At 44.8% G+C, this 12595-nt stretch overlaps 1 protein-coding gene across 3 annotated transcripts in view; it reads right to left on the bottom strand.

Moving 5' to 3' along the window:
- NCAN (neurocan) overlaps window positions 1-12595 on the bottom strand; it is a 350580-nt gene that overhangs the window by 66974 nt on the left and 271011 nt on the right. For all 3 annotated transcript variants that reach the window (XM_075315342.1, XM_075315351.1, XM_075315359.1), the window contains one exon: window positions 7306-7422. In XM_075315342.1, coding sequence (XP_075171457.1) covers window positions 7306-7422 — 117 coding nt within the window. The remainder of the gene's footprint in view (window positions 1-7305; window positions 7423-12595) is intronic.

The following is a 12595-nucleotide window of genomic DNA, read 5'->3' as shown; positions in this document are numbered from 1 at the left end:
CTATGAGCATTATTCGGGGTGGATCAACAGGTCGCATGGCCTCTAAGCCTTGCCTAGCCTGGTCCTTTTTTGACATCGAAAAAGATCGCCCAAATCATGTGATATGTAACATTTGTCATGATTCTCTTAGTAGAGGTCAAAACCTCAGCAGTTTGACAACTTCTTCCATGAATCGTCACATGAATAAATATCATAAGTCCCGGTGGGAAGCTCACCGTGCTGCAATGCGGCCTAGCGGAGCGAACCATCCACCGCCCGCCCCTTCCAGTGCATCCGCGCGCTCTTCATCTTCTAGGACTGTGGGGACAGCTGTCACACCTGTTTTTCCACGCAAAACTTCCACCACTGTAACCGCAACAGGCAGTTTGCTTGTAAGGTCGTCAGTTGGTTTGGAAGGGGAAACAAGTGAGTGTGTACAGCTCTCTCAGACATCGATAGCACCAACGTTGGATCAAGGCAACATCATGTCTCCGCCTGCACTTTCCTCACAAACCTGCATTTTTCCAGGGACACCCTACTCAACACCGTCTACACACAGCAGCCAGATCTCTGTCCCTCAGATGTGGTCAAATAAAAGGCCACTTCCTCCGACCCATGACAAAGCTAAGAGGTTGACTCTATCCCTCTGTAAGCTGTTGGCTACCGAAATGCTGCCTTTCCGCCTAGTGGACACACAGGATTTTAGAGACCTTATGTCTGTCGCTGTGCCCCAGTACCAGATGCCTAGTCGCCACTACTTCTCTAAGAAAGGTGTACCCGCGCTACACCAGCATGTCGCACACAACATCACCGCTTCCTTGAGAAACTCTGTGTGTGAACGGGTGCATTTCACCACCGATACTTGGACCAGTAAGCATGGACAGGGACGTTACATGTCGCTGACTGGGCACTGGGTAACTATGGTGATAGATGGTGAAGGGTCTGCTGCACAAGTCTTGCCGTCCCCACGACTTGTGTGTCAATCCTATGTCTGTCCAAGTTCCGCCACAGCTTCTGCATCCTCCACCTCATCTGGGTCCTCCACCTCCGCCCCAAGCCTGCCTGGTCAGGCCACCAGCGTTCTCACTGCGCAGAAGGAATCACGCACCCCTCATTACTATGCTGGCAGCAGAGCGCAACGGCATCAGGCGGTCTTTAGCTTGACATGTCTTGGGAATAAGAGTCACACAGCTGAGGAGTTGTGGTCAGCTCTGCGGTCCGAGTTTAATAAATGGTTGTCTCCACTCAACCTGCAGCCTGGTAAGGCCGTGTGCGACAATGCTGCAAACCTGGGTGCGGCACTTCGCCTGGGCAAGGTGACACACGTACCTTGTATGGCTCACGTGTTGAACCTTGTCGTCCAGCAATTTTTAACACACTATCCCGGCCTAGATGGCCTTCTGAACAGGGCACGAAAACTGTCAGCTCACTTCCGCCGTTCAAGCGCCGCAGCAGAGCGACTTGCATCGCTCCAGAAGTCTTTCGGCCTGCCGGTTCATCGCCTGAAATGCGATGTGGCGACACGCTGGAATTCAACTCTCCACATGTTACAGCGACTGTGGCAGCACCGCAGAGCCCTGGTGCAATACGTCATGACGTATAGCCTGGGCCAACGAGATGCAGAGGTGGGGCAGATCACCCTGATGGAGTGGTCTCAGATCAAGGACCTATACACCCTTCTGCACAGTTTCGACATGGCGACGAATATGTTTAGCTCTGACAATGCCATTATCAGCATGACGATTCCAGTCATTTACATGCTGGAGCACACGCTAAACACTATTCGGAGTCAGGGGGTGGGACAACATGAAGGGGAGGAACTACAGGAGGATTCATATGCGCAAGGGACAACAACATCACCAAGGTCCAGACGTTCATCATCACCAACGCAGCAGGCATGGGACCATGGGGGACAGGGATCGACAAGGGCGCATAGTAGCAGGCGAAATGTTGAGCAAGGTGCAGGAGAACATGAAGAAATGGAGGACGAACTGTCCATGGACATGGAAGACTCAGCGGATGAGGGAGACCTTTGTCAAATTTCAGTTGAAAGAGGTTGGGGGGAGATGTCAGAGGAAGAAAGAACGGGTAGCACCTCTATGCCACAAACACAGCGTGGACTTGGTCCGCATGGCTGCGCAAGACACATGAGTGCCTTTTTGTTGCACTACCTCCAACATGACAGTCGTATTGTCAAAATTAGAAGTGATGATGACTACTGGATTGCCACACTATTAGATCCCCGGTACAAGTCCAAATTTTGTGACATAATTCCAGCCATAGAAAGGGACGCACGTATGCAGGAGTATCAGCAGAAGCTGTTACTCGATCTTAGCTCGGCTTTTCCACCAAACAACCGTGCAGGTGCAGGGAGGGAATCTCCCAGTTGTAACTTGACAAACATGGGACGGTCTCGTCATCTTCAACAGCCTACCCGTACCAGTAGGACCGTATCTGGTGCCGGTAACAGCAATTTTATGGAATCTTTTCATAATTTTTTTAGACCCTCTTTTGCAAGGCCACCAGAGACAACAAGTCTGACACATAGTCAACGGCTGGAGAGGATGATACAGGAGTATCTCCAAATGAACATCGATGCCATGACTGTGCAACTGGAGCCTTGCTCCTTTTGGGCTTCAAACCTAGAAAAATGGCCAGAGCTCGCAACTTACGCCTTGGAGATTTTGTCGTGTCCAGCTGCCAGCGTTGTCTCTGAACGTGTATTCAGTGCTGCTGGGTGTGTGCTGACAGATAAGCGCACGCGTCTGTCCAGTGACAATGTGGACAGACTGACGTTCATCAAAATGAACAAGTCATGGATCCAGAAGGAATTTACTACCCCTGTGTCATCCTGGGGAGAGTAAATGCTTGTTGATTTGGAATGTGCTTGATGCAAATCAAAACATCCTGTTTGCAACTAGGGCCCAAGTGCTGCCACTGATGGGGTGGGTGTCTGTGTGGCCCAATTTTTGGAAAAAAGGGAGACTCCGCTTGGAGTAACCCTTGCTTGCTGTGTTTTTAAAAGAAGCCAAGATGAACAGAGCTGGGATCAGGAAAGACTTTGCTACCTACCCCGGTGTCATGCTGGGGACGGTTAATTATGGCGTATTTTGGAATGTGCTTGATGCAAATCTAGCTGTGAAGTGTACAACAAGGGCACAAGTGCTGCCACTGAATGGGTGGGTGTGTGTGGGGCCCAATTTTTGAAAAAAAAGGGAGACTCCGCTTGGAGTAACCCTTGCTTACATTGTTTTTAAAAGAAGCCAAGATGAACAAGTCATGGGTCAGCAAAGACTTTATCTACCTACCCCGGTGTCATCCTGGGGACGGATAAGAATGGCGTATTTTGGAATGTGCTTGATGCAAATGTAGCTGTGAAGTGTACAACTGGGGCACAACTGCTGCCACTGAAGGGGTGGGTGTGTGTGGGGCCCAATTTTTGGAAAAAAGGGAGACTCCGCTTGGAGTAACCCTTGCTTACATTGTTTTTAAAAGAAGCCAAGATGAACAAGTCATGGGTCAGCAAAGACTTTATCTACCTACCCCGGTGTCATCCTGGGGACGGATAAGAATGGCGTATTTTGGAATGTGCTTGATGCAAATCTAGCTGTGAAGTGTACAACTAGGGCACAAGTGCTGCCACTGAATGGCTGGGTGTGTGTGGGGCCCAATTTTTGGAAAAAAAGGGAGACTCCGCTTGGAGTAACCCTTGCTTGCTGTGTTTTTAAAAGAAGCCAAGATGAACAGAGCTGGGATCAGGAAAGACTTTGCTACCTACCCCGGTGTCATCCTGGGGACGGATAAGAATGGCGTATTTTGGAATGTGCTTGATGCAAATCTAGCTGTGAAGTGTACAACTAGGGCACAAGTGCTGCCACTGAATGGGTGGGTGTGTGTGGGGCCCAATTTTTGGAAAAAAAGGGAGACTCCGCTTGGAGTAACCCTTGCTTGCTGTGTTTTTAAAAGAAGCCAAGATGAACAGAGCTGGGATCAGGAAAGACTTTGCTACCTACCCCGGTGTCATCCTGGGGACGGATAAGAATGGCGTATTTTGGAATGTGCTTGATGCAAATCTAGCTGTGAAGTGTACAACTAGGGCACAAGTGCTGCCACTGAATGGCTGGGTGTGTGTGGGGCCCAATTTTTGGAAAAAAAGGGAGTTTCCGCTTGGAGTAACCCTTGCTTGCTGTGTTTTTAAAAGAAGCCAAGATGAACAGAGCTGGGATCAGGAAAGACTTTGCTACCTACCCCGGTGTCATGCTGGGGACGGTTAATTATGGCGTATTTTGGAATGTGCTTGATGCAAATCTAGCTGTGAAGTGTACAACTAGGGCACAAGTGCTGCCACTGAATGAGTGGGTGTGTGGGGCCCAATTTTTGGAAAAAAAGGGAGACTCCGCTTGGAGTAACCCTTGCTTGCTGTGTTTTTAAAAGAAGCCAAGATGAACAGAGCTGGGATCAGGAAAGACTTTGCTACCTACCCCGGTGTCATGCTGGGGACGGTTAATTATGGCGTATTTTGGAATGTGCTTGATGCAAATCTAGCTGTGAAGTGTACAACTAGGGCACAAGTGCTGCCACTGAATGGGTGGGTGTGTGGGGCCCAATTTTTGGAAAAAAAGGGAGACTCCGCTTGGAGTAACCCTTGCTTGCTGTGTTTTTAAAAGAAGCCAAGATGAACAGAGCTGGGATCAGGAAAGACTTTGCTACCTACCCCGGTGTCATGCTGGGGACGGTTAATTATGGCGTATTTTTGAATGTGCTTGATGCAAATGTAGCTGTGAAGTGTACAACTAGGGCCCAAGTGCAGCCACTGATGGGGTGGGTGTCTGTGTGGCCCAATTTTTGGAAAAAAGGGAGGCTCCGCTTGGAGTAACCCTTGCTTGCTGTGTTTTTAAAAGAAGCCAAGATGAACAGAGCTGGGATCAGGAAAGACTTTGCTACCTACCCCGGTGTCATCCTGGGGACGGATAAGAATGGCGTATTTTTGAATGTGCTTGATGCAAATGTAGCTGTGAAGTGTACAACTGGGGCACAACTGCTGCCACTGAAGGGGTGGGTGTGTGTGGGGCCCAATTTTTGGAAAAAAGGGAGACTCCGCTTGGAGTAACCCTTGCTTACATTGTTTTTAAAAGAAGCCAAGATGAACAAGTCATGGGTCAGCAAAGACTTTATCTACCTTCCCCGGTGTCATCCTGGGGACGGATAAGAATGGCGTATTTTGGAATGTGCTTGATGCAAATCTAGCTGTGAAGTGTACAACTAGGGCACAAGTGCTGCCACTGAATGGGTGGGTGTGTGTGGGGCCCAATTTTTGGAAAAAAAGGGAGACTCCGCTTGGAGTAACCCTTGCTTGCTGTGTTTTTAAAAGAAGCCAAGATGAACAGAGCTGGGATCAGGAAAGACTTTGCTACCTACCCCGGTGTCATCCTGGGGACGGATAAGAATGGCGTATTTTTGAATGTGCTTGCTGCAAATCTAGCTGTGAATTGTACAACTGGGGCCCAACTGCTGCCACTGAATGGGTGGGTGGGTGTGGGGCCCAATTTTTGGAAAAAAAGGGAGACTCCGCTTGGAGTCACCTTGCGGTGTTTTACATGATTTTAGAATGGCGTGCCATGCCTATATCTGTGTGTCCTCCTCTTTTTCCTTGTCCAGCTGTTTTGTTTTCGCATGAGTATATGTCCTTGTCACTTTCCAATGTGTTTGAGTTGTTTGTCACCTTTTGGACACCTTTGAGGGTGTTTTCTAGGTGTTTTACTGTGTTTGTGATTGCCTGCCATTGTTTCCTATTGGCTCGAGTTCGGTTCGTCGAACGTTCGACGAGCCGAACTCGAACGGGAGGTCCGTTCGGCGAACCGACCTCGAGCCGAACCGGGACCGGTTCGCTCATCTCTACTCAGCAGCGATGTCGCTAGCGATGTCGCTTAGTGAAACGTGGCCTTTATTGTTTGCGGGGCCAGATGGCATTTTTATTGATACCAGTTTTGATCGCTTGTCACATTTTTTGCCGCGACTAAAACAACCCATAATTTTGGCGTTCTTTAATTTTTTGTTTACAGTGTTACCGATTGTGTTAATTAGTTTTTGATTTTGATAGATCGGACTTTTCTGAACTCGGCGATACCACATATGTATATTTTTTTTAAATATATTAGCTATATTTTTAATAAGGAAAGAGGATGATTTGAACTTTAATGTTTTTTTTACATTTTTTCATTTTTTTAAATAGTTTTTTTTTACTTTTCAATAGTTTCCTCAGGGGACTTGAAGTTGGCATAATTGTGTGATTGCTTGTGCTATATAGAGCAATGCCACAGCAGCTTCTGTGTACACTGTACATTGACAGAAAGCTGCTAATCAGTGGTGAAGTCGGGGTTACACAGAGCAGTGGACTAGAAGACACAAGACAAATTGTCCTGCAGTGATAATCTCCTCCTGAAAAAAATATTGAAACCTCAACACACAGCGTTATAAGTAACACATAGCTGGAATTATTTTCTCTGTCACTTTGTCATGCTGCTCTTAAGGTGGCTTTACACGCTACGAGATTGCTAAAGCGATGTCGTTGGGGTCACGGATTTTGTGATGCACATCCGGCCGCTTTAGCGATGTCGTTGTGTGTGACATCTATGAGCGATTTTGAATCGTCGCAAAAACGTTCAAAATCGCTCATCGGTGACATGCCCCCCTCTTCCCATTTATCGTTGCTGCTGCAGTAACGATGTTGTTTGTCGCTCTTGCGGTAGCACACATCTCTATGTGTGACGCCGCTGGAACGACAAACATCTCCTTACCTGCCTCCACCGGAATAGCAGGAAGGAAGGAGGTGGGGGCGGGATGTTCGTCCCGCTCATCTCCGTCCCTCCGCTTTGATTGGGCGCCCGCTTAGTGACGTCGCTGTGACGCCGAACAAACCGCCCCCTTAGAAAGGAGGCGGTTCGGCAGTCACAGTGATGTCGCTAGGCAGGTATGTGCGTGTGACGCTGCCATAGCGATAATGTTCGCTATGGCAGCGATCACCACATATCGGCCGTACGATGGGGGCGGGTGCTATCACTCTCGACATCGCTAGCATCGGCTAGCAATGTTGCAGTGTGTAAAGCGGGCTTTAGACAAGGCAAAAACCTGCAGACATAATTCTTTTAAGTAAAGCTTTAAAAATGTTTTCTAAATGTCAGAGCTCAGGCTCAGAAATTATTGGTGGCCGCAATCTTTTCTAAGAGTTTGACAGGAACATTACTTAATTTAGCTGCTTAGTGAGCATAAAAACATAAATAGTATATACATTCTTATAATAATGATACAACTGAGCATTGTACTTACCAATTTCACAATTTTCTCCAGTGTAACCCTTATGACAGATGCAGCTATATGTGCTCCCATTGGACTGACAGGTCCCCATGTGCAAGCAAGGGCTGTGAGAACACGGTTGAGGCTCCCCTACAAGGTAAAGATATGATCGTTATTACAGCACTTTTCACTAAAATCATAAACAGCATATAGTTTGCTCCTGAGATCTTAGAATAACCTCTATGGATTCTGCAATCTGTCCACAGAATATTTACCCCACAGACACTTTTTTAAGAGTACCCCCACATAGATTGATACAGAGTGGCCACATAGACCGTTTATTATAATTCCCTCACAGTGCAAGAGGCGAGTGCGACCGGGAAAGCGCCACGCCGGGTTTAAATATTCCGGCAGGAATGAGACTCATGCTCTGCTCTTCCCTCTCTCTTCAGCCCCTCAGTCCCATCCTGATTGGTGCTTCCCTCTCTCCTCCTCCGCCACCTACACTTCCCTCTTTCAATAACTCACAGCCCCACAGTCCCATCTCAGCCCTGCAGTCCCCCTTCTTCCCTCTCACATCCATTGCCTCCCACCATCAATCTCCCCTTTGGTCCTCCTACTTCCCAACAGCATCACCACCATCATGGCTCTCTTCTCCCACAGGCGGACACTCCATGTCCCATTCATCTCCTCTCTCCCCAGATTGCAAGCAGCCCAGGGTTGTCTACAACACCCCTGTCTTCAGACCCTTGTAATCCCTGCATTAATCCTTTGCATTCATCTGTGCTGCTATTAACCCTTTTCAACCCCTGCATTTGCCCCTTGCATTCATCTGTACTGCTTTAACCCCTTCAAAATATAGAGACTGTTAGGCTAGTGCCCCACTTTGCGTTTCCACCTGTGTTTCTGGTGTTTTTTTGGTCCGTTTTGAGAAGCACCTTTTTCCTGCCAAAATGCTTGCGTTTCCATTTCCTATTAAAATCAATCGCAAATGTGATTTTTCCAACCCCACTTTGCGTTTGCAAACGCATCTGCGAATTTGCATATTTTGTGGCAAAAACCATGCGTTCAAAGAAGCAACATGTCAATTGTTTTTGCCTTTTTCGGTCAGTTTTGATAACATTGATTAAAGTCAATGAGAAATGGCAAAAAACAAGAATCATCCAAATTCCTGCGTTTAACCTGCCTTTTTGGTGCAGTAAACATGCGTTTTGGACTTCAAAATAATGATTTCATATGTCCCTTTACACACACACATAGTCCGACCAATACAATTAATACAATTATTAATTTATTGCTAATTTTTCGTTAAATATCGAATTAACGCAAAAAATTAATGATATAAGTATATTTCCATTATTTTACTTTAAATTATAGATTTGTTTAACTTTTTTCCTTTTTTTCATTCTGTTTGACTGCTTAAACTTTATTTAGCAGTGTCTTGATGTTCAAAACGCATCTTTCAAAACGCAAGTGGAAAAGCAGGTAAAAAGCGCTAAAAACGCATCTAAAACGCGGGAAATACGCATGCGTTTTCAGCGCTAAATTTCAGAAAAAGGCAACTTTGGATAAATCAATTAAGGCAAAAACGTGCGTTCTAAGCTGCAAGTAGGAGAACGCAAAGTGGGGCCCTAGCCTTAGCATTAAGTGGATGGGCTGTAATTATTGCTATTATTGTGTGTATCTTTATGTAAAGTGGGTGGGAAATAATGGCGTATTAGTATTGTTGTGCTATTATGGTATTGTACTATTAGTGTGGTAGTTAGTAGTATATATTACTGTAGATTTTTGGGTGTGTATAATAAATATTCTTTTATTATTTTTTTCTGTTAGATATTTATTATCGTAGCAAAGGAATAGATAGTTTTAAGCATATTTTTATAATGTATTTTAATTATTATGAGTCAAAACAGACATATTGGTGTTAGCCCTGTAACAGCCTTCTATAACCTCTGAGAGTTCATCAGTGAGCTCATTATGACAGTTCAGTGGTTGAGTTTTAAACTTCTTTATCTGCCTTTTTCTGTGCTCCTCTCAGCTGACTTACGACCAAAGTCATCAAAGTTCAATGTGCAAGAAAACAAACAGCCAGTTACAGCAAAAACTGTGCAAAATTTGTAATGAAACTGAATTGCAAAAATAATTTTTAGCCTAAAAAGAGTGTATTTAAATACAAAAAAAAATAGTTGTCAGAGTTAGACAACCCCTTTAAATCCTTCAATTGTAGGTTCTCTATTGAATTTAATCTTAAAGGGAACCGATCAGGTGCAATATGTACCCAGAACCACAAGCAGTTCTGGGTGTATATTGCTAATCCCTGCCTGAAGGCCCAGTCACACACAACGACTTACCAGCGATCCCGACAACGATACGACCTGATAAGGATCGCTGGTGAGATGTCACACAGTCAGACCTTACCAACAACGCAGTAACGATGAGCGACCTGTATAACGATTTCGGTGGCGATGGGACCCTGTTAGGAGGTTGTTGGTAGGCGTCAAACACAGCGATGCGTCCTGCCCAGCAGGACATTGCCTTTGAAGAAAATGGTCCGGACCATTTGGCAACGACTAGCGATCTCACAGCAGGGGCCTGATCGCTGGTAGGTGTCACACATAACGAGATTTCTGGCGAGATCGTTGCTACGTCACAGAAACTGTGACTCAGCAACGGTCTCGTTAGCGATCTTGTTGTGTGGGATGGGGCCTTAACTGTCCCTGTATACACTAGTCCCAAGGGCAGTTATATCCCTCGACTAGTTCGCCCTCTTAGCATGTTGGTTCACCCACAGGGGCGTACTAACATGCTATTCAATGCAGCGTCACCTGTGGTGCAGCGCGTATCTGTGTTCGTTGTGATCAATCTTTTGAATGCTGGGCACTTCCGGTCTTGCGCAGTACACCTCTCTGAAGCCAGGACGCATACACCCGGCTTCGTTCTGAGCAAGACTGGAAGTGCCCGGTATTCAGAAGTGCGGTCACAACGAACACAGATACGCGCGGCACCACTGGTGACGCTGCATTGAATAGCATGTTAGTACACCCCTGTGGGCGAACTAACATGCTAAGAGGACAGACTAGTCGGGGGATATAACGCCCTTGGTACTAATCTCCGTGCTCATTAGCATAAGATAAAGATCTTTAGAAATACTTTTTCTAGCAATCCCATTATGCTACTAGATACAGGGACAGTTAGGCAGGGACTAGCAATTTACACCCAGAATGTCTCATGTTTCTTGGTGCATATTGGACCTGACAGGTTCCCTTTAAATGAATGCCATTGTGCAAGTTTTCAATATGTAATTAACAATGGCTTTGTCTTAACTGCACCTGCAATGTCTGAACTATTTCTTTTCAGTAAAAATTGTCTAAATTGTAAAAGTGTGTATAATTTTTTTATACACAAGATTATTTAGAAAATATATAATTTTATATTATTGAGATTGTATTATGATGTTTGGTATATATTAAAATTCCATAGTGTAATGCACTGTATTGAATACACTTTGCAGGGTAAAATTTAAGGACAAATGAGGGTCAAAGGGTAAATGTATAATGTTATGCTAATGATGACGTTCATAAGTGTAAATTTAATTTTCAGCAATGAAAATATTTCATTTCAACTTGAGAATTTTAGTTTTTTTGCTTCCATTTATGTGCAGCAGATTTTGGCAATGAAACAGTTAAATACTGTAATCAATGGGTTACTGCTATCTGCCATTCTTTCCTTTGTTACCAAGAACAAATTTGTTCTTGGCTAGAAGCTGTTGGAAGATGTGTAGAAAGCAGCAAGAAGAAAGGACAATAAGAAAATACAGAGCATTTGTGACAAGGACAGTGATAAATGGGACTCCGAACAGGGGGAAGTGAATGGGAGCTGAATAGAAAAGCCACAAAAAGGTGGTGAGGGCATTAATCGAGAAAAAGAAAATATAGAACAAGGAAAGAAAAAGTAATGGAAAGGAAAGGATAACGATAGCAAGATGCAACTTGGATGAAACTATGAGTGATAAGTGGTAATAAAAATACAGAGGGCACGATGTGTCCTCCAATGTAAAACATAAAGATATTGGTGGTGTTACAGTATAGGATGTTGCATTCCTTTACAGAATTGTAGTTTCATGTGAGATCTAGCTGAGCGAGTACCTAACTATTTGTACTCGCTATACTCATAACGACTACTGTCTAATACTCGCGTATTCATTCCGAATAGCGTGTGCAATGCAAGTCAATGGGGAAAACTCACAAAGTAACGAGTAACCCGAATGCCACACTATTCGTGCAAGTAGCAAATAGTACGGCATTCGGGTTATTCGTTACATTGCAAGTATTCCCCATTGACTTGCATTGCACATGATATTCGGAACGAATACGCGAGTATTAGACAGTACTCAATATGGGTAGAGTGAATACGAATAGTTAGGTACTACCTCACCTCTAGTGAGATTTAATACGCCTGTAGGCATGGATAGCTTTGATTTTTGATCGTCCATAAAGAAGGTTACACCTTAAAATGGTTGTTCAGTAAAGGTATTGGATGTCTTAAAGGGGGTCTCATACTCAGGACCCCTCGAGGAGCTTGGGTGGAAAGTGGAAAGCAACTACTAAGTAGTGGCCCACAATCATCTGCTTACAGTGGAAGAAGCTAAGCCTTAAAAGATAAAGCAGAACATTGCAGCGCATTTCGCATAAGATCTATGGCCCTCTGCATTGGGGCCAACAATATTCAAGTAAGACCACCGACAATGGACACTAATACAGCATGTAGATAGCACTAGGTAACAGTACAAGACATTGCTGGCTCACTTTGGAGTAATGCACAATACTAATTATAATTGGGCAAATGGTTAAATTGGTATGCTGGTATACATTCTAGGAATAAATTGGTTATCTAGACCAATTATATCAGAGATTCCTCATATAATGTCAGGCAGCCTAACAGTAATCATTTTGCATAGCCTCTATGCGCTGACTCAGCACATTTGGCATTGATTTCTAACTTTGGGAGTAACGTCATTGTCTAATTTATTCACGGAGTAAGCATTTGGCTTAGCCATTACATGTGGCGTGTATTGTAGTACAATCTGCCATATGTGTCATTTCAGGGTGCGTTGTAAATCTCTCTACTAATAGTCATCTAACTGAAGCAACTGCCATAAATGTCAAGACTGGTGGATAAAAATGAAGTAGTTATTTGGGGAATATTTACACAGACTATACGACCCTTATTAAATTTACGATGGTCTTGGAATAGGCTCGCTGGGCCTCATTAACAGAATGCAGCTGCAATGTTCTCGCTTCTTGATTGGCAGATAGCAGAGAGA

The sequence above is a fragment of the Anomaloglossus baeobatrachus genome, chromosome 1 (assembly GCF_048569485.1).
Source record: "Anomaloglossus baeobatrachus isolate aAnoBae1 chromosome 1, aAnoBae1.hap1, whole genome shotgun sequence".
NCBI lineage: Eukaryota > Metazoa > Chordata > Amphibia > Anura > Aromobatidae > Anomaloglossus > Anomaloglossus baeobatrachus.
Note: the sequence above shows the minus strand (reverse complement) of the source record. Positions and strands in the feature narration are given on the sequence as shown.